At 40.5% G+C, this 19,935-nt stretch overlaps 2 protein-coding genes across 7 annotated transcripts in view; one reads left to right on the plus strand and one right to left on the minus strand.

Moving 5' to 3' along the window:
* Positions 1–5,905, plus strand: part of PPP1R13B (protein phosphatase 1 regulatory subunit 13B) — a 69,756-nt gene extending 63,851 nt beyond the window's left edge. For all 5 annotated transcript variants that reach the window (XM_066321685.1, XM_066321683.1, XM_066321687.1 and 2 more), the window contains 5 exons: positions 1,330–1,467; positions 1,545–1,678; positions 2,370–2,536; positions 3,308–3,507; positions 4,369–5,905. In XM_066321685.1, coding sequence (XP_066177782.1) covers positions 1,330–1,467; positions 1,545–1,678; positions 2,370–2,536; positions 3,308–3,507; positions 4,369–4,410 — 681 coding nt within the window. In that variant the 3' untranslated portion in view covers positions 4,411–5,905. The remainder of the gene's footprint in view (positions 1–1,329; positions 1,468–1,544; positions 1,679–2,369; positions 2,537–3,307; positions 3,508–4,368) is intronic.
* Positions 5,906–6,209: 304 nt separating this feature from the next.
* Positions 6,210–19,683, minus strand: ZFYVE21 (zinc finger FYVE-type containing 21). 2 transcript variants are annotated; one of them, XM_066321689.1, is made up of 8 exons: positions 19,498–19,683; positions 13,914–13,964; positions 12,438–12,606; positions 10,640–10,715; positions 10,210–10,301; positions 9,401–9,454; positions 7,789–7,931; positions 6,210–6,966 (listed from the first exon to the last, which is right to left on the minus strand). In XM_066321689.1, exons 1-8 carry the CDS (start codon positions 19,618–19,620, stop codon positions 6,931–6,933), a joined length of 744 nt encoding a protein of 247 aa, XP_066177786.1. In that variant the 5' UTR covers positions 19,621–19,683; the 3' UTR covers positions 6,210–6,930. The 2 variants fall into 2 exon arrangements, with proteins under 2 accessions (XP_066177786.1, XP_066177787.1); XM_066321690.1 differs by lacking the exon at positions 9,401–9,454 and having other exon boundaries at positions 19,498–19,677.
* Between the last annotated feature and the right edge of the window lie 252 nt (positions 19,684–19,935).

The raw sequence follows: 19,935 nt of genomic DNA on the forward strand, positions 1-19,935 counted from the left end.
ACGGGAGGTTGTGTGTGCATTTTTCAGCTTTTTGGAGGTTCTCGTTGTGGAACTAATTCTGGAATTAGAGATTCAATTTCTGTTTTTTTTAAATTTGTCTTCAGAGATAGCGAACCTTTAGTTTCATACAAATAATTATGTCTGTGGGAAGCTTTTTTAATTTGCAGGCAAGCTGAAATAGCTGTTCTGGGGAAACTGCATTCCTTTTGCCCTCTCAGAGGAGATGGACCAGGGCTAACTCCAGCAGCAGCACAGCTGGCTTGTGATAGCAGAAATGTTCTTCCATGGGCTTGTCACATATTTTGAATTGCTTCCAAAGTCCATCCTCCAGCTGCACTAAAATCTTTTAAATACTTTCCATTACCAAAATCTACCACATTTAGAGAATTGAAAAATACAGAAAAATCTGAATTTTATTCTTTGTTGTTGTGATATCACTCACTCTTTTGAAACCAGGGTGCATCCTCACTTTTAGATTCAGGTAGGAACCTTGCATTCCTCTGAGAATTCAACTGCAGTGTGCAGTATGATTTTCCATGAGCCTAAGGGCCAGGATACTTCAGAGAGAATTGGATATGCTAGCAACTAATATTGTTCATAATGTGAAGGGTTTATTTTCCAAACTGAAATAGCCATAATCCTATTTAGGACCATACATGAAAACAGATCCTACAGAACTAGAGACTAAAAGCATTCCATAAAAGCTGTAGTTAATAATAGATTATTTTTTCCCCACAAAGTGACAAGGACACATGTAAGAGATTCAGAATATTCTCAAAACACATTTAAATGTGCTTCAGTTCTTGAAAATGCTGCTTCTGATAACACCTTCTAGAATGTCACATAAAATAGCTTCATGTTCTGTACTTTTCATTCCTACAACAAAACTCCCATCTTGCCAGGCCTGACCTTCAACAGAGACTCCTGCTAATTCAAGGCATTGATTCCTCTAAGTACAGACTCTGGCTTAATTGTGTGGTGCTTTCCAGGCTAAGCAAAAGTTTGCACAGTGTCTCAGATAGTCCACCAGTAATATGCACAGCTTATATTAGATACAATTAAGATGATGATGCTTAAAACACTGACTTAAGTACTCCATTCCTTGTACTCATTATCTTTAATTAGAAGCTTTGAAATTATATTTGCTTGCTTTTTCATTTTTTAACTGCATAAAATATGGTCATATATCAAGCCTTTTATTTAGAGACTTTTAAACAGAAATTATTGCATAGTTCTAAATATCATTTAAGGATGGTTAGATTCATAAATTAATAATTTTTCTACTTGTGCAACCTGAAATTATGCTTTCCAACCTTCATCTCTGCTCAGACAAAACGAACCAACTTGAAGAAACCCAACTCAGAAAGAACAGGCCATGGTTTGAGAGTGAAGTTCAATCCCTTGGCTCTCCTCCTAGATGCCTCTTTGGAGGGTGAATTTGATTTAGTACAACGAATCATATATGAGGTAAGCATTTAATCAATGGCAATCTTATTCAATATTCAGGAAAAAGAAAGTGCTAAACTATTTTATGTTTTCAACAGGTTGATGATCCCAGTAAACCAAATGATGAAGGCATTACACCTTTGCATAATGCAGTGTGTGCTGGTCATCACCACATTGTGAAGTTCCTACTCGATTTTGGTGTAAATGTAAATGCAGCAGATAGTGATGGGTGGTAAGTGTCAAGATTTTTAACCTGCTATCTGGGAGAAGCACCATTTAGATGCACATTGAAAATTTAGTTGAGACCTGTTTTGAGAACAATTTCCTTCCTCTTTATCCCCAGCAAATGAGTACTCTCAAAGCTGTAGGTGGAGATGAACTCAAATGCAAGGTTACAGCGTGTTCAGCTCCTGAGCAAGCACACTTAAACCATAAATTAGATTACAGTTTTTGATAATTAGCGGTAGAGTTGCATTTCTTGTTCAGATGCTGAAATAATTAAACTGTAAATAACAAATGGCAAAAGTTAATTTGCTTAAGTTTCTTTATCATAGATTCCACTACAGATGTTTATGTTCTTAAATAATCTCACTTTATGGGTAGCCGTAGCATTCCTAAAGTCTTTGGCGGGGAATTTTACCTTTCAGGTTTCCTTGTATTGGAAAATACCCTTTTACACCCAACAGTTTTGTAAGCTATGAAAATTATTTGTTTTGCTATCATCTGTTTCATAATGCTTGGTTTTACTGGAGTCAGGTAAATCCTGAAATCCACCCTTGCTGCCTGACAGGTTTTAGACAATGCATATACATATTATAAAGAAAATTTTCCTTTTAAACCAGACAGGCTCTACATGGCAAGATTATAATTAGGATTCATGGAAGCTTCTTTTTTCACATGTACTTTTTTTTGCTTTATTTCAGGACACCCTTGCATTGTGCAGCTTCTTGCAATAGTGTTCATCTCTGTAAACTACTGGTTGAATCTGGGGCAGCTATTTTTGCTTCAACTATAAGTGATATAGAAACTGCTGCAGACAAGTGTGAGGAGATGGAAGAAGGTTATATTCAGTGTTCCCAGTTTTTGTATGGTAAGCTGTGACACCAATTCTTTTCTAAATTCATCCTGATTTGTCCCTCTTATCTGTGTGGAACATCTGCTTCAGCCCCAGACTGGATGATATGGCTCATCATGTCCGTGTGCTTTCAAAGGGCTAGAACCAGAATCACATTTTCACTGTGATGTTAGTCTTAGTTCTTCTGAGTTTTGAATTACTTCACAAGCCCCTTCAAATGTTAAGATTTTAAAAGTTTTAATTTGGCTTAATTTCAAGGAAATGCTTCTATAGGGAGGTTTTGACCCTAATTGTGAGTTGTCAAGTATTTTGACAGAGAGACTCCTAGCTTCCAGATGCACAAATTTCTAGCAGATCACACAAAAAAATAAATATACTTTATGAATAATTAACTTACAGAAGGTGCTTAGTTACTAAAATACATTTTGCAAGAAAAGCACTTCAATGGAGCAAATTTTTAATTTCCATCAGAAGATTTAAGCTTCATTAAAGCTCTGTCAGATCTGACATTGTGTGAGTTCCAAAAGCCTCAAGTGTCCCGGTCTAAGCCTGCTGTAGGAAGCAGTTTCCACTGCATGTATAATACAAGAGAAAAACCTCATTCTGTAAATTATTCCCTAAGATTTTGTTTTATTATGCAGTTAAATTTCTAGCAGCATTTCGTCATGGAAGTGCTGAAAACTGTTCATGAAATATTAACAGGAGACTAATATTTGGGCCACAATGTCAATAGTAAAAATCTCAGAGGGAAAAAGAGGCTATTTTACCATCTGGTGTTGTTAACAGGAGTGCAGGAGAAGCTGGGAGTGATGAATAAAGGGGTGGTGTATGCTCTGTGGGATTATGAAGCCCAGAACAATGATGAGCTGTCATTCCACGAGGGCGATGCCATCACTATCCTGAGGCGCAAGGATGACAACGAAACAGAGTGGTGGTGGGCCCGCCTCAATGACAAGGAAGGTTATGTGCCTAAAAACCTCCTCGGGGTAAGTTCTTTCACCCTCTCCCTTCTGTTTTTCACATGCACCCTAAGTAGGAACAGAAGATGGATCTTTGGTCAGAATCCCTCTATGCACCATCCACAGCACTATGAATGGTGTAAAGCAGATTATCCTTACTCTCTCTGACCTTTGTGCCATTGTAAACAAACAGGAGAGGCTAGTTAGGAAATTGGTGCTGGTTGTCATTGAGCAAGCTAGTGTATTTAACATAGTTCATGTTTTAATGAGAGTTTTGCTTCCCCTTGGCTAAAATATAGAGAGCCCTTATGGAAAGCATGGTGGCTCTACTAAGCAGCTTGAAGCTTTGGTTCAGAAAGTTCTTTGGGAAGGTTTTTAATACCTGGCACAAGATAAGAATATAGGTGTGTGTGAGTTTAAAACAGGAAAGAGCCTTGAAGATAGCAAATGTGAGCACATTGTTTATGCTGCTCAGACAGATGGAACACTGTCAGGAGAGGCCAGGAATGCAAGGTGACTAAGTAGAGAGCTACCGAGGACAAAATGCGCAAGAGAACCTTGCAGAGCAGGAAATAAGCTCTCTGGAGTGCCCAACAGGGAATTTTTGTACTTATGTAAAAGCATCCTTTGTCTGCTCTGGATCTTGAGCTAAATGCACCACGTCATTTTCAGAGCAGCCATGTTGCTGCCACTGGCAGGAGTAAATCAGCCCTTTTCCTCCTACTTCTTGTTTTTAGGAGCTGCCTAAGAACATACCCAAGCTTAAAAAAACCCCACCCCTCAAAACACTTCATCACCCAGTTCTGCCTAATAAGTACCCCTTAGTTATAAATTATTTAAGTTGGTATTAACCATGCAAAGCCTAATACTGTTACTCTGTTTTTTTAGTTATATCCGCGAATAAAACCTCGACAGCGAACCCTTGCTTGAATTCAGTTGTACGACAGTGCAGTACCATGCTGGTAACTGGAAACTTAGAACATACACTGGAGCCATCCTTTTTGATCATTTCACACAGAGATATAAAACTATGATACTTAGTTTTAATGGTGCTTTCTCTCGTTAAATGGACAGCATCCACGATTTCCAAGATCTGCAGTTTGTAAATGAGGAACGTTTCTGTGTGAGCCAGCACTGAGGAGGAAAGCGATACCTCCACCACTGCCAGTGTTGTGCCAACTCTCGTCTGCCGCAGTGTTTTCAGTCAGAGTTCCGTGGTAGGAGCTTCCTTGTGTCCCGTGTTCAGAGGTGTCATTTGCGGAGTGCAGATGCGCTGTCCGGTTTGCTCCAACCCCCCACAGCAACTGTCCCATGTCAGGATTTTGGCTATTTCTGTTCCATACCAGTGAATGTTGAGTTCTCATTACCCATCAACTCTTTGGGTTCTAGGACATGAGATCTTCACCTGTTACATGCATAATTAAGTAGTTACCAAAGCTTGGTGAAGGCTAGGATTTTAGGTGGCGACATGCTAAACACTTAAATCCTAGTCTGGACAACCCCAACGAAAGCTTTACCTAGTCTAGCATCTTGCATTATTTGCATTTAAGAATCAAGCTAGAGAACTAACAAAACCAACAGTATTTGTACACTTCTCCAAGTCCCTACACAGTATTTCACTTGGTGTTTTATTTTCTTATTATTCAGCCTACAGCACCGGTGTTACCTCTACGAATGTAAAGGTTCCCCTACTAACCCCCCGAGCTCGTCCAGCCTGGACACAACAGTTAGTACTGAAGTTGCAGCAGCTTAAGGGATTTGTATGTTTGCAGGGATGAAAGTGCAATAGTTGAAAAGGGTAAGAGTCTGGTAAGGGTTATACTGTGTCACCTGAAGTCTGCCTGAGTCAGTCTAGAAAAAAAATATGAAGGACTGGATAGAAGTAGAAGAGGGTCGTGTAGATGCCAAGTCGAGGAGAAGAAAGAAACAAGGTTTAGAGAAGGATTTAAGAAAGGCAATAGTTTATTTGAGGATAGTTTCTGTGGTTCTTGGCAACCTATGACTGCTGCCAAGGCAAGTTATGCAATAACCTGTTCCACTACATGGTAGTTTCAAGCAAAAAAGAAAAACCCCACAAACAGGCACTTCACTGGAATTTTAATTGTACATGATTTTATATACCAAAAATATATTTTGAATTTCCCATTATAAGTTTTAGCCATATTTCTTGTAATTTTCTCCCACTTAACAGTATGCAATTTGATTAACTCTTCATGTACAAGTTCTGTGTATAATTTATATATCCATTTCTGCAGTGCTGTAACTTGCTTTTACCACAGGTCAGCATTAACTGTATATATTGTGGTGAAAAGTGAAAGGGTATTATTGTTGAAGAATTTGCTACATGAATGTGATGATTTCAAGAGCCTATGATACACTAATTCAGAGAACATGTAAATGTGCACAATAAAGTACTGCTAAGGCATGGTTGCATTCTCCACTCTCTTTATAAAAGTCTCAACAGCAGATGTGGCTTTGGTCAGAGTCTGCATGAAAACACTAATTGCAGCTTGCCAAGGTTTAAGCTGTCAACCCACCTTTCCTCCTTTTCCTCCTTCAGGTTCACCAAAGATGTGCTTTCTCACTAGTATCCCAGTATTCCAACTGGGACAAATTACCTTAGAACTAAAAGTAGTGTTTTCTTTAGAAAAACTGAAAATTTCCAGAGTTCAGATACCACAGTGGCCATTACTAAAGAAGCTGTATATTAAAAAATTAAATAGCACCTCTTTTTTTAAATAAGTGAATTAATTTATTCATATTTGTACATTAAATTGTATACAATTTCAGAGAGCATTACAGTTAGATTAACAAAAGCTAGTTACCAAAAAAGAAAATACAAAACTAAAAATTATTATTTGTTATTACAGAAGTGAAGTTTCAAGGTCAAGTTCATGTAAGTCAAATTTGGTGGTATTTGGTGAAATATTTAGATGTTTAAAATGAAATGTTTTAAAAAACCCATGTGATTTCTACAAAATCATATCTAAGGCAGATTTTTTTGTACATTGATTTTAAACATTTGGATAGAGGGAAGAACCTGAGATCTATACCCAAAAGCTATTCTCTGCAGAAGAGACATTACACAGTTGTTTGCTTCCTGTAGCAAACAGTATATATAATGGTTACTATAAAAGTTGTGCTGTACATTAGCTGTAGTGCAGGTCACTTTCATATTAAGTGCCAGTAAAGGCTTAACAAAATATACAAAGTCTTAAAAGGTGAGGCTGTTTAAAGCATTAACTGTATACATATTGCACACTACCGTGAATACTCATGGTTCAAAAAAATACTCACATTGCATTTGCCAGTTCTTACATAATGAACCACACTGGAATGAGAGAGTCAAGAACAGCAAATATTTCCAGCTGTCAAATCAGCACAAAGTGAGAGGCAGGTCTGTGGAGGCTGGTGTCTGTCTGTGCCCTCAGGAGGCCACATCTGCAGTTCTCACTGGTCCCGAGACTCATAGAGTAGTTTTGTTGCCTAACAGAAAGAAAAATGTCAGTGTTAACTGAAGTTTCAATTGCAGCTACCTTATCTGCTTCCTCTCCAAAAACCTCCTTTAAATCCAGGGCTTTAAATTCTTCCTTTATTTTCCTCCATCTGAGGCATGTACTGGCATTCAGGAAATGCTGAATGCACTTGCATGGTGATACAACTTTTGACCTTTCACTGTACAGAACAGAGTAAAAGCTGAGGTAGGGGCACCTGGGGAGTTCTAAAATGGCAATAAAGCAGCAAAAAGCCACAAACCTACCCATACACATTATAAATTACAGTTCTGATCAGGTGACTGATTTGAATGTGGCTTTGGGTTTTTTCCCTCATAACTTCAACTTAGGAAATACAAATCTTCAGTTTCACTACCCATGCAGGGCCTCACACCAAAAGATTCAAGTCTTCCATTTCCAAAAATCAACAGCTTCTTTGAACTTCCATGAAGTAGTAAAAATAATTAGCTGAACTTAGGTTCAAAAGAGTATTTCATGGTGCACATTCTTCGGCCAGTAACAAAATCCGAGAAAGTTTAAAGCCAAAATCTTAGGGTTTTTTATCTAGTACCATACATAAGATCTTGGGAAACCCTTCACAGTGAATAAATTCTTCAGGTCTCTTAGCAGAAAGCTAAAGTCATGTTCATTACACTCAGCCATAGCTTCTGTTTTCTAAGCAACAAGGCCCTGAAGTCCTTAATAAAAAAATAACAGAAGTACTCCTAAGGCTGATTGTTCTCTGTGGTGCTGCTAAACACCCCATGTGATGATTTTCTTCAGCCCTGTCTTAAGTTTTAGATGCTTTGCTTACCTTATGCATTGCTGCCAGCCAGGCTGCTGACAGCTTCTTGTTACAGCTGAAGTCTTCACCAGCAATAAACTTCATCTGTGTCACCTCCTCTGACCCTGGTACCTTGTACTGCAGGATCATCCCTATGGCACGAGTGTTGCCTCCTGAAAAGAGATGTAACATCTGGAACAGCAGCAGGTTTTACCAACTAAGTAACATTTTCCAGCGGATGAGGATGTTTGAAGCAACGTGCTCATTCAGAGTTCAGAGCACAAGCAGCTGCTGGGTCCGAGGAGCTCATGACCACAGCTTGTAGTGCAGTGGTACCTACAGCCTCACATTGTTTCATTCTCTCTGCCAAAGCACCAAGGCAGAACCTGCATCAGCCATCAGGTAAAGCCACACACCTGGCACAGCCTCACAATTTACATCACCATGTTAAGACATTGATACCAGTTTCATACAGTGGCCTGCAGTCTGTAAGCTCAGGGTCTGGGTTAGACTGATGGCAAAGCAGGGTCCTGCTGCATAGAGTCTGGCACAGCAGAGCAGTTCCTCCAAACCTGGCAAAGGCTGGGAATGCTTTCATATGGCTAGAGAACAGCTGGCAACATCATTTACTTCCTAAAGGAAAAGTCTCTGCTACCAGAGACACTGCTCTGAAAACAGTGCAATAAGCGAGGTGTTTGTGTCTCTCTTACTGAGGCTGCAGAGATGAAGATAAACCAAAACAGACATTAAACAAGAATGTTTAGAATGACATGTTATTGTCATAACTTCCTGCAGCAGTGGAGCATAAACTAAGCCCTAGGAACAGTACCAGCATACACAGGACACTTCTTACAAAGCTCTTTTAAAAGAAGTGTCTGCATGAGAGGGCTCCTGGAGGCTGTTACTGCAATATCTGAGGAGCCAAAACAAATCACAATCTAAGCCAAACTCAATCTAGTTAGTGCTGTTAACGCACCTAACCCAATCAGAAGCCCACAGCAACGTTTATAAAAGAGCTATTTTCTACTCTCCTAGGATAAATGGAAATTCAAGTTCATCAGTTGCTTCTCTGCATCTACTAGTCAGAATAATGGATTAAGGGTCTAAAAGACCCTGAAAGATAAACCAGTGGAAATCACACACCTACAGCCTTGACCAGTTTGCCCATGTCTGGCATTACTAAGACAGAATACACCTTGCATAACAAAGAGGCCTTTCTTTTAAAGTTGTGTAAAAACAAGCCATTAATTAACAGTTTCAGTGCAAAGCCTTTCCAGACAGCATAGAGGGAGTATATTCATTTCTAGTATGCCAAATTCAGCAACTTGCTGAAGCAGGTGATCTGTAACACTGTGTACTACTGCAGATACCATTTCTCATCTTCCCTTCTCCCAGGATGGAGAACAGCACTTTGGTCTAAAGCAGGCATGACTGCCTTAGTTCTCCTCCAGAGCGTTACAAAACATTCACTCTTGGTTTATTAAACAGACACATGGGAAGGAACAGATACATGTCAGACTTGAACATAACTCAAGTTGAAGAGCAATTATGGATCAAGCAAATAATCGGCACTGGAAAAAAGAAAGAGGTGAAGGGGTCATGACATGCTTGAGTGAGTCATGCTGAAAGGCACTGCAGATACCTTCAGTAACAGGCGGGCTCTCCAGAAGGCTGGTGTAAGTGTGAATATCTTTTTCTACCATCAAGAAGGAAGGCAGGCAGAAAAGAGATAAAGCAGTCAGAGTAGTGAACAAGGAATTAAGGGAGCATTAAGTGACTCAGCAATACACCTGGGTGATCTGAATAATACCAAGGTAAGTTTATTTGAGTTAACATGCTGTACTGGCTGAATAATGCACAGATGGGCTGTGCAATTAGAAAAACCCAGCAGTGACAGAAGTGTTGATAAAGAACAATTATTGAAATTCCTGACCTTGTTTGTTCTCATTTCAGTCAAATCATATTCAGGTTCATCCTGAAATACTCTAAAATCTGGTAAGAGATGGGGCAGTAAGTGGCTGCACTCCAATTTAGATGTTACCAGTTTCATTTGGCCACCCCTTCATCTTGAATGAAATTAAGAAACCATAGTTTCATTATTTACTCCCCCTCCCCCATTTTATTCTGTTAATAGTGTTTGTACCAGTCAAGGCAAAATCCCAGCAGGATTCTGAAATGGCAGCTACCAAAGACTAACACTTCCCTTCTATGAGCTCTTAAATCAGTAAACATTTCTATATACCCAAGAGAACAGATGACAGCCACCCTTCCTCAGGTTTATCAAGAGCTCTTCCACATCCAGGCTGTAGGGGAACTTCTCAATCTTGTTTCCCCAAGAGAGCAGTTGTAACTAACACAGTTACAAACTGAGTGCACTGTCTAGCTCAAATAAGTGCAGCTTCACTTTTTGTTTTTCCTTAACAGTTCATTTATATTAAAAGAAAACTTTACCTCCAGGAGTAAATCCCTCTGTAAGTATCTGAACAGTTGAAATCTGTACAATTTCAATTTCATAATGGCTGTCTCCATCCAAAACCAGGTATCTACATAATAGAAGAAAAAGGGTTTTTTTCAATTTTTTTTCTACAATCTCTCAGTGACGCTGTTTATGTGTTCTTTGGGGTGAGGAGGGAAAGAAATCAACCAGAAAATGCCACTTTTCATTGAAATTCCACCCTTCCAAGGCATTCTGATCCATGCTGGTAGTAAATTCAAACAAACATTCCAATATTCTTGGATCTGTCCTTTCAGTATGATTACCCTCTCCAATATCCCTCAGGGCATGTTACTCTTACATTTTTTTAGGTCATTATGTAATAACAGAGCTGTAAGTACAACAATGCTATAGTTTACAAGAGCAATTTCTATCAATCTTTCTCACCTCTGGTTGTTGGAAAGTCGACAAACCATGAGCTCAGATTTATCAGATGATCCGAGAGTTACAAAGAATGTAGCACCTGGAAAGAAATGTTTTAGTACTCTGATACAGAATTCAAGAAGCAACATTCAAGTATCAGAATAGCTAACTTTTACTAATAGCTAACTTAACTTTTACTAATACACTGATTGAGTGAAATAAGAGAATAACTGAAATGTTAATTAACATCAGCAAAACACTCAAGTATAAAAAGCTGATCTTTAATTACCATGTTCTGATTTACAGGACCTTTCATACATGCTATGCAATTTTTCCCATGTGTAGAAATGCAGATGATATCCAAGAGTAATCTTTTAAAAATGAGAAGAGATTTGGAGGTGGCACAGACAGGCAATTAAAAACCCTCTGTGGTCACTGTAACACAAATTATTGTTTCTGTATTAAAGAAGAACAATTTAATAGCAGGATGTGACCTTCAGTTCTATGCTTAAGAAACTGTAAAGATACCTCTTTTTCATTACTGAAGGCTGGCTCAATCTTATTGTGAGGTCAATGAACTTCAGCCTTCACATCGTGTTTCTTCCTCCTCAAAACTGCTTTGGCATGGGGAAAGTCACTGTTGCTACACTGGGGAAGTGACTCAGAACTCAAATCAGCCTTACACACCCGACCCCTTTATTTCCTCCATGCCTCATGCTCCCTGTATTACCTAATCCCAACACTGCTGGCCTGGGAAATGAAGAAAATAAGATCCAGCCCTGCCCAATGGTCTGCAATCCATCTCCACAACCTGAACCATGCAGGCCTGGAGTTTCACCTCATTACTTCTCAGTCATCCAGGCTCACTGAGCCCCAGCAAAGATCCTGTGCTGCTGAAATGAGACAGTGACAGCAGCACCAAGGCTGGAGGACATTACAGCACAAGGACATCACAGCCACCATCACAGTCTCTCTGACTACGACCTGTGGCTCTACAGCAAGTCAGGAACAACTTGCAAAGAGGACAAGCTTTAAAAAAAGTCTTCTGTTTAAAAGATGTAATTTAAAAACTCGTCTATGCCCTCATGGCAAAGCGGAGTGAAGAATGATTTATGTGCTCCAGGACGAACACACTCCCTTCTGAACCCATGATCTCCCCAGGAACATTCATGCCCATCACATGTGGGGCTTAGCTAACCCATTATGCACACTGGCATCATATTCAGAAATTATCAAAAGGCACTGAAGGATCATAGAATATTTTAAAAACTGAAGTTTCAGCTTTCTTAATGTAATTGGAACATGAATTACAGTACTGCGTGAAGGTTTAAACCTATGGAAAATTGAGTACTGATGATGGACTGCCATCAACCATGGCTGTAGGCCACAGACAGGATCAAAGCTCTCAGATGAAGCTTGAAACAAGCACTGCATTTTGTTCAAAAATATTGAAATATTCTCTAAGGTGTTTTTCATCCTTATTTAATGTAACAGGAATGTGACTAAAAAATGCATTATTTCAAGGAAAATGCCAACTGCACACACATCTGTTCTCACAGGTATTAAAAATCTGTCTTTAGTTAAATCACTCTTTGTAAAGACCATGAAGTACAAACTGAGAGGTGTAAACATTGACTAAGCAGCGTGAACCTCTCTCTAAACAAACCAGCAATACAGAATTATTAACTGAAAAACAAGAGACATGACAAAGAGGAGACAACACCGCAGCTTGCCAGACAAGAGGCATCGCTCTTGCTGCTCATCAGAATTTGGATAAACACAAATGAGAGAGAAGCAGCACATCTGAGCAGGCAGTGCTTACCATTCATGAGCACTTTGAGCTGTTTGTCATAGAACTCTGTCTCCTTCTGCGAGACCAGGGCACACTCGGCGCACTGGCGCACGGGGTCCACGAAGCACATGCGAGGCAGAGGCACTTTTTTACTGCAGCACTTGTCACAGAAACACTTCCCACACCTCCGGCAGTGATGCTAAGCACGAGAGAACATTTATTTATTTATGAAGGAAACTGGTAGGGAATGATTTGATAAGGTTACTGCAACAGTTTCTCGGGTGTGAAACACACAAGCTGAAGGACAGGCAGAAGAAATTAACTGCTGCAGTGGCAGACAGGAAACTCTGAAGATTGGACACAAAGGACTGAGCATAGTATGAACAGCAGCACTCTAAGCCTTTGCTGGCACTCTGTAAAGATGCTTCTGAGGCAGAAAAGACAGGAAAGGGCTTCTCTGGTGTCCAGGAAATCCTTCACCTCCCTGTCAATAAAAAACCATGAGAAGAGTGGTTTCCAAGTCCCATCCCATTTGAAAAGATCTAGGAGAACTTCAACTGAAGTTTCTATTCTTCTTCAACTGAAAATACTATTCTTCCCTTTGAAAACTTATTCTCAAGTTACTCCCAAGGAAAAAATACAAGAATCTTCATACTTTGAACCTACAGCTATTCCTTCTATCAGAAGTATCAGGCAGCACAGCACAAATCCAGTGATGTTGCAAAACCAGAACAAGTATTGCAGTGTGTTTCGCAGCCCCTACATCTGCATCAGTGGCCTGTGCTCTAGATCACTGCCGGGGTGTGACAGTGCCAGCAGATCTTCCTGATGCAAGTCTTCATGACAGAACAAGTACTCCCAGGCAAGCAGGAACTAATCTGTGGCTCAAAGCAAAGTCTGACACAAGGAACTGATAACACTGCAGTTCTGGTCAGTGTTAGGCTTTCCCTCCAAATGATTTGCAAAATTCTCTGGAGCCCTATTTCCCAGGGCTACCTCCAATTGCTTCCCACAGCTAACACAAGGGAAACACAGCAGCTTGTCATCTGGTATAACATATGAGTATGTCTGGTTTAAAGCTTCTCCTTCCCTCTCCCTCCAAACAATTAAATTAAAAAGCATGAACTATGTCACTGCACTACAAGTCACACTTTCACATCTTTCTTCACTTTCATAAGCCTGCACTAACAAAGTGTCAATGTAATTATACAAAGGAATGATGTTCCCTCCTAAAAAATCACTGCTGGCCTTCTTTGGGAGGGTGCTTTGCAGAATTCTCCATGTCATATTCTGCACACCAATCTGCATTCCACAGTGACACCATTACTAAACATTATTTAATCTCAGTGTTTTCTCTTCATCCAGTGAGCTTAATTATGTAGTTTACACTTTCTACTTTAATTGAAATTCTCCCAAACTCAATACAATTGAGGTTTACTTTTCAAAATATGTCCATTTTAGTATTTCGCAACACTTACTGCTTCATATTTCATTGATTTCTCTTACCTTTCTAGTTATGAAGTCAAATTTTGTATCACACTGCATACATCTTGGGCACTAGAAAACAGTACAAATTAAGATTAGTCTACAATTTTTTCAAACCTTTAATTCTACCACCATATACAAAGAATGAGCTTTAGATTATTCCCCATAAACAAACACCTCCAACAAATTTCCATCCTTTATCTTTTCATCATGGATAGCTTTCATATAATACTTACATAGCAAAATAATGTCATCTCCATTTGCGAGACAAAAAAAAAGCTGCCAAACTTCCCCCTACTGAATAGTGCATCCTGCCAGCATGCAAAACTACATCTCAGAATTACTTATGAGTCTTGATAATGTCTGGCTATCCAGACAGTCCTATATTCCAGAGTCAACTGTTTGTCTGTAAGTTGTCCTCACTCTACTCCACTACAACGCTCTGCTGACTCGCCAAAACATTGTTTATACAGTTTAATGCTCTCAATACTCACACATTTTTGAAACATGGTAAGTGATACTTGGTTTTCTTCCAAGCCACCAAGACCAATGTTTATTCCAGCTACAAAAAGTCACTTCCTGAAATATCTCTTCCCTTCAACAAACTTACACCCACACTCATTTCAAAAAAATGACAGAAAAAGAAGTTGAAGGAGTTTCTCCCTTGCAACTAAGTAGAGTTGAAGAGGTGACAGTTTTGACTGTGTTAACAACCAGAAGTGATCAGTAAGTGTTGGGCAATCAAAATTTTCTGTATAGAAAGTCACCTACCAAAGGGCTGATAATACCCAGCCCTTAGGTCACTGGAGTTTCAACAAAACTTTACATATTTTTTTATCCACCATATCAAACCCCAGTGTCAGAGGCTTATAAGGCAATTTTTGCTGTATTTACTTGCATATATTAATGCAAAATTATGACTGACAGCTTACTCAGGAGAACATGGTTACATCCCCTACCAAGTTTTTTAACTCTAGAAACTGAAACTCCTCAAACCAGACTATCTCAGATTATAGCAGAATGTCCTCTCAAATACATACCCTAAGCTGAGCAGGTGCTATTTGCTAAGCAGACAGCAATCATCCTTTGCCTTTAATTAATATATTTCAATATTTAACCCTTTTTCTTCTATAATTCTCTCCGGTTACAACAGCTTCTATTCAGGGACTTTTGCTCCAGCAGATACTCAATCACTGTCACAAGTTCAACAACTGCAGCCAAGAAAATATTACAGCAGCTAAATTAAAAATTCTCCAGAAATATTTCATGTCCTTTTGAAGTATAAACATGTTACTAATTGGCAATAGTTTACATGAAAGGCTCTGCTGTCTAAACAGACGTTTAACATATTAGACGGTAAGGGCAGTCACTGTAGTGGAATGAAATTACCTACTCGCAGAATTTGTTACAGCAAGCTGTTTCTAAATCCCACACAAAAGAGCACTAGAAGTGCTCCTGAATTGTTTTAAATAACACCGAACTAAGGTATCCAAACACATTTTTTCACAATGGCTGCAGAAAAGGTTATTTCAACACTCACTGATAAACAGCATGAAGCAGTTTCAGCACACATCAGGTTTCACCTCTGTAACAAGCAGAACTCTACAGCTAATATCATGTTCTATTCTACCTTGATGTTTTAATTTTTGACAGGTAGTTTAATAGCTTGCCTCGGAGCTGGACCTGGCAATAATCTTGGTATGCCTTGAATTTACCTGAGTTCTAATTAATTTTCTTAATGAAAATATTTGGCAATTTTCTGGTTGGGTTTTGGTAGTGATGCAGTTTTTTTTTTTTAGTTGGCCTGGACTGGGTTTTTAGAGGGGTTGGGGTTTGGCGTTTTTTTGTTTCTTTGGTTTTTTTTGCCAAAGTGCAGAAAGCACAAGTCACAAGCTCCAGGGGAGAAAAAAAATCAGATCCAAACTCTTCTAGATACTGTCCTACATAGATTTCATACAGAATGCTATGCTAAACATAAAAGTGGTTTTCAGGAAAAACACAATCCATCCTCTTATCTAACATAAACTATAGAAAAATATTTCTGAATTCCAGACCCATGATGATAGCCCTAAAGAGCAGTCCTAAATAAATCACAAGTCAAGCGGCACATGGTAGCTGGCATTGCAAAATGGGATTTTCCTAGGAAAACGTTCTGACACAAGCGAGCTCGAGATACTGTCCCTTCCAGGTATTTCTGCTTTATATGGTTCACAGAACCAAGTGAACCATTTGCATAATGTCAACTTCTGCTTTGCCTGGGACAAAGTATTTACTGAGAACATCTTGAAAGGTGAATTCTTCCTATTCATCCATACACTGACATAATTAGAGAGTGCCAAGTACTGAATTAAGCTTCATTGCTTGGAGGAGTTTTATCACATTAACAGAGAAGAAGCACAATGTCCAAGTTACTTCTCAGTCTTCAAACAAAAAAAGACGTGAAGCAAGAAATTAAATAAGAATTCATGTCACAAGTACATTCATTTCATGTGCAGTCAACCACCAATACCAGTATCAGATTACTTCATCTAGCAAGAGGAAAATGTAAGAACATCCAACAGCTGCTGGATCTTGGCATTAATTTAAAAATACAGAGAGCTGGTTCACTGCAAACTTCTCAAGGGTTTGTTCAAGTGTGATAACTTATTTCCATAATCCCACAGATCCAGAGGTGAGAATGCCATTGATGCACACGAATCTACAGTTACACTTCAAATGCTTTATTTGCATCAATAATAACAGAGTGATTCAAGAAGTGATGCATGGGAACACCTGGCTGAGCTCCTTAACACAGCAAACCTTTACAAATGAGAAAGTTCAGGAAATCCCACCTGGAACACACCTGGCCAAAGCAGCTGAGGCCAGAGAGTAGAAAAGGCAGGATGCAAACAGAGGGCAGACAGAGCTCCCGGTGCTCTCTGACACTGCCTGAGCCTGGATTTTGCCAGGAGTCCAAGGGCAGCTCTGCCCCTCCGAGAGCCTGAGCCAAAGGCTAAGGAAAGCTCAGTTCCTTCCTGCAGCCACGGAGGAGCCCAGGGAACCCTTCCACCACATCTGTCAGCTCCTCTGCAGCACAGTGTTCCTCAGCCACAGAAACATCTGGCACACAGCTGGATACCACGAGGTCTGGCCACCTCTGCAGGCAAACTGACACATTTTACTCAATTTCTAGTCCAAGATTTCCTTAACAGAAAAATCATCAATTAAGCTCCGCTGGTGATTAACCAAGAAATTCTGTGTCACACACGGCACATGCAGAGACCAACATTTTAAGCCCTGTCTCGAGTGTAATGATGCTTAGCACAGACTTTAATAAATCCCCTTCAATTCATTACCTGTATTACAAATAAGATTACCAAAAGTAAAGTTTTCAGTAGTCCTCCTTCAGCCTTGCATTTCAAATTCCTCATAGTAACTGGTATTTTAAGACTGTATAATCCTGTGACATAAAAATTAAAAACTGAATTATATTTTCATGCTGTATATGCTGCACAAAACTATCAACTGCCATAATTCTTTGATGGCCATAATTTTAAAAAATAAGCCAGTTGACTCCTCTTGCAAAAGAACAATAAAACTACTGGATTTATGAGCAGTACTGGCTGCACAGCAAAAACCAATGGATTTGAAAAGCCAGATCAGCATTTGCTAACAGCACTCAAGGTCTTGTCTTGGACATAGACATTTCAGTTTTAATTATGTCTGACATGGTAACAAGAGCAAGCATTCTCAGCTAATTCATTGCCTAGGTAACCCTGTCTCTTTAAATTTAACTGTTCTTAACAAAACCATGAAATTTATAGGCTTCCCTGTGTATCACATACCTGCTTTATTTACGGAAAAAGTTTGTAACATATTTGGCAATTGTTAACCAAAGGGAAGTCAGAACACTAAAGTACTTCCAGAAATCTAGTAAAATAACTAGCCACAAAATAACAATTTATATTTTTAATCTTGCATTAACAAATACATTTAAAATATTTACCTCTATCACACTTTATCTCAATAGCAAATACCACTGAGCACATTCAGCCACAATTCAACAGCCTCAACCTATAGACCAGCAGACTACAGGGGAAAAGTTGGATTTTAAGGAGAATGAATACCTACAATAGAACTGTAATATAAAATTCAAACTAACATCACACATCAGACTGATGTATCTAAAATATACAGACTTAATTCTCTAAACATATCTAACTAGTTTAATTAAATCATAGCACAGTCCCCAAACAATCTTTAGTTGAATTAAGATGGTTGTACATATTAGAGTTTCTTTAGAGGTACTTTATTTTCCTGAATGAAATTAGTCCGCTATAATCACGGACAGGCTAAACTGCACTTCCTAAGGTCAGGGACAAAATTAATTTCTGCTGAACTGTTACACAAACGAGACCTCCTGACGAAGACGATGTCAGGAATGAGGTTTCCAGGTGAGTGCACGGGATGCGGCAGCAGCAAAGGAAAACCTTTGCACAAGAACTGCTCAGCCTCTGCCACAAGCTGAGATCAGCAGGCGACACACCCGGAGCCCGGAGCACCGCGGCGGCGGCGGGGGAACGCGGAGCTCAGCCCTGCACAGGGCACCCCGAAAATTCACCTCACCACGCCTCGGGCCAGGCAGAACACAGCGATGCTGATGGGCAGCAGGCTCTTCGATGTATGGAAGAGACTACCTTGAGAAAATTCCTACCAGATACTGCAGCAGATCGCCTGCTCAGAATGAGCTGAATACTCGCTTTCAAATAAAAAAGAAGGAAGTTGTTTCGGGCAAGCCAAAAAAGTGACTTACAACTCCCACCCTTCATAGCAGCAGAGATCGGCCTGAGCTGCAGAAACTGTGCTGGCAGAGCGGGCCTCCAGAATAATTATTATTTTACTCAGAACTTTCTGTCTCAAGAGATATCAGGTAGAGAAAAAAATGTTGTTCTTCGTTGCTAACCAAGGGAGGACTCAATGTTCCCACACAAAACAGACCAAGCACGTCCGTATCTGCCAAAGAACGGCTTTGTTGGATGACTCCCGGCTTAAATTCACATTGGCTCATCTAAAATCTAAATCTTCATTCCGGTCACATTTAAATGCACTGGCGTGTGTCCACACCACTGAACGCTGGCAATAAATAAATAAACAATGGATTCTATGTTTTACGTGCATCTGGCTGCAGCGACGGGCAACAAATATCTCTCATTACACGAAATTAAAAATACCACCATCGCGTTACTTGGTAAGTAAGTAAAAGCAAAGTTGACTGAAACAGACTGAGTTGTTCAATGACTGTGTAACACCAGGAACATTCACACCAGGAACCAGAAGGGCTGTTCTAACTCAGCCTTATTCCTTTAATAATTTATGCAATTAGTTTTAGACTTACACGGCCCCAGAACCACCTTTACAAGCACTTTAAAGCCATGCTGCACAGTTCGCTACACTTCTAATCACCAATTCGCCCGCAAATCTTCGCGACGGGGCCGCGCACCCCTGAAGAACGAGTGACAGCCCCATCCTTGCGTCCTTTAACCCATTAACCTACGGGAAATAAAAACCAAGGGGAAAGGGGGGAAAGGGGGAAAGGGGAGCGCGGCGCCCCTGCGCCCGGCGGTACCTCCTTGTCGGGCACCCAGGGCGGCTCGTCGAGGCCGAAGGGGCTGCGGGCGGCGCGGTGCTCGGGCACCATGCGCAGCCCGCTGGGGGAGCGCACCAGCTTCTTCGCGTCGCCGCCCGACATCTTCCCCCGCGCGCCGCCGCCGCCGCGGGACGGGCACCGCCCCTGCCCAATGGCCGCGCGGCGCTGCGCGACGGGCACGGCACCCAACCAATGGGAAGCGGCAGTTCGCCGGCCCCGCCCACCCGTTTAGGTCTTGCCAGCCAATCCCCTGTCCCTTGGTATGCTATTCCCGCCTCCTTCGTGCCCCGCAACCCGGAAGCGAAGGGCGCGGGTGTCACAGTCGCGGCCCCGAGTTCCAGGAAGCGCCACACCGAGGCAGGGACGGGCGCGGTCACGAGGGGCGGCCCCTCAGACAGCCCACGGCCGCTGCGGCAA

This window comes from Sylvia atricapilla, chromosome 6 (assembly GCF_009819655.1).
Source record: "Sylvia atricapilla isolate bSylAtr1 chromosome 6, bSylAtr1.pri, whole genome shotgun sequence".
Lineage (NCBI taxonomy): Eukaryota > Metazoa > Chordata > Aves > Passeriformes > Sylviidae > Sylvia > Sylvia atricapilla.

Bases quoted from the DNA above. Each gene is read 5' to 3' on its own strand.
- ZFYVE21 (XM_066321689.1), bottom strand. From the start codon at position 19,620: ATGTCGGGCGGCGACGCGAAGAAGCTGGTGCGCTCCCCCAGCGGGCTG. The intron at 10,302-10,639 runs GTGAGAAAGATT...TCTATTATGTAG, and splicing joins CGACTTTCCAACAACCAGAG to ATACCTGGTTTTGGATGGAG. The intron at 9,455-10,209 runs GTAAAGTTTTCT...TCTTGATGGTAG, and splicing joins AGAGGGATTTACTCCTGGAG to AAAAAGATATTCACACTTAC.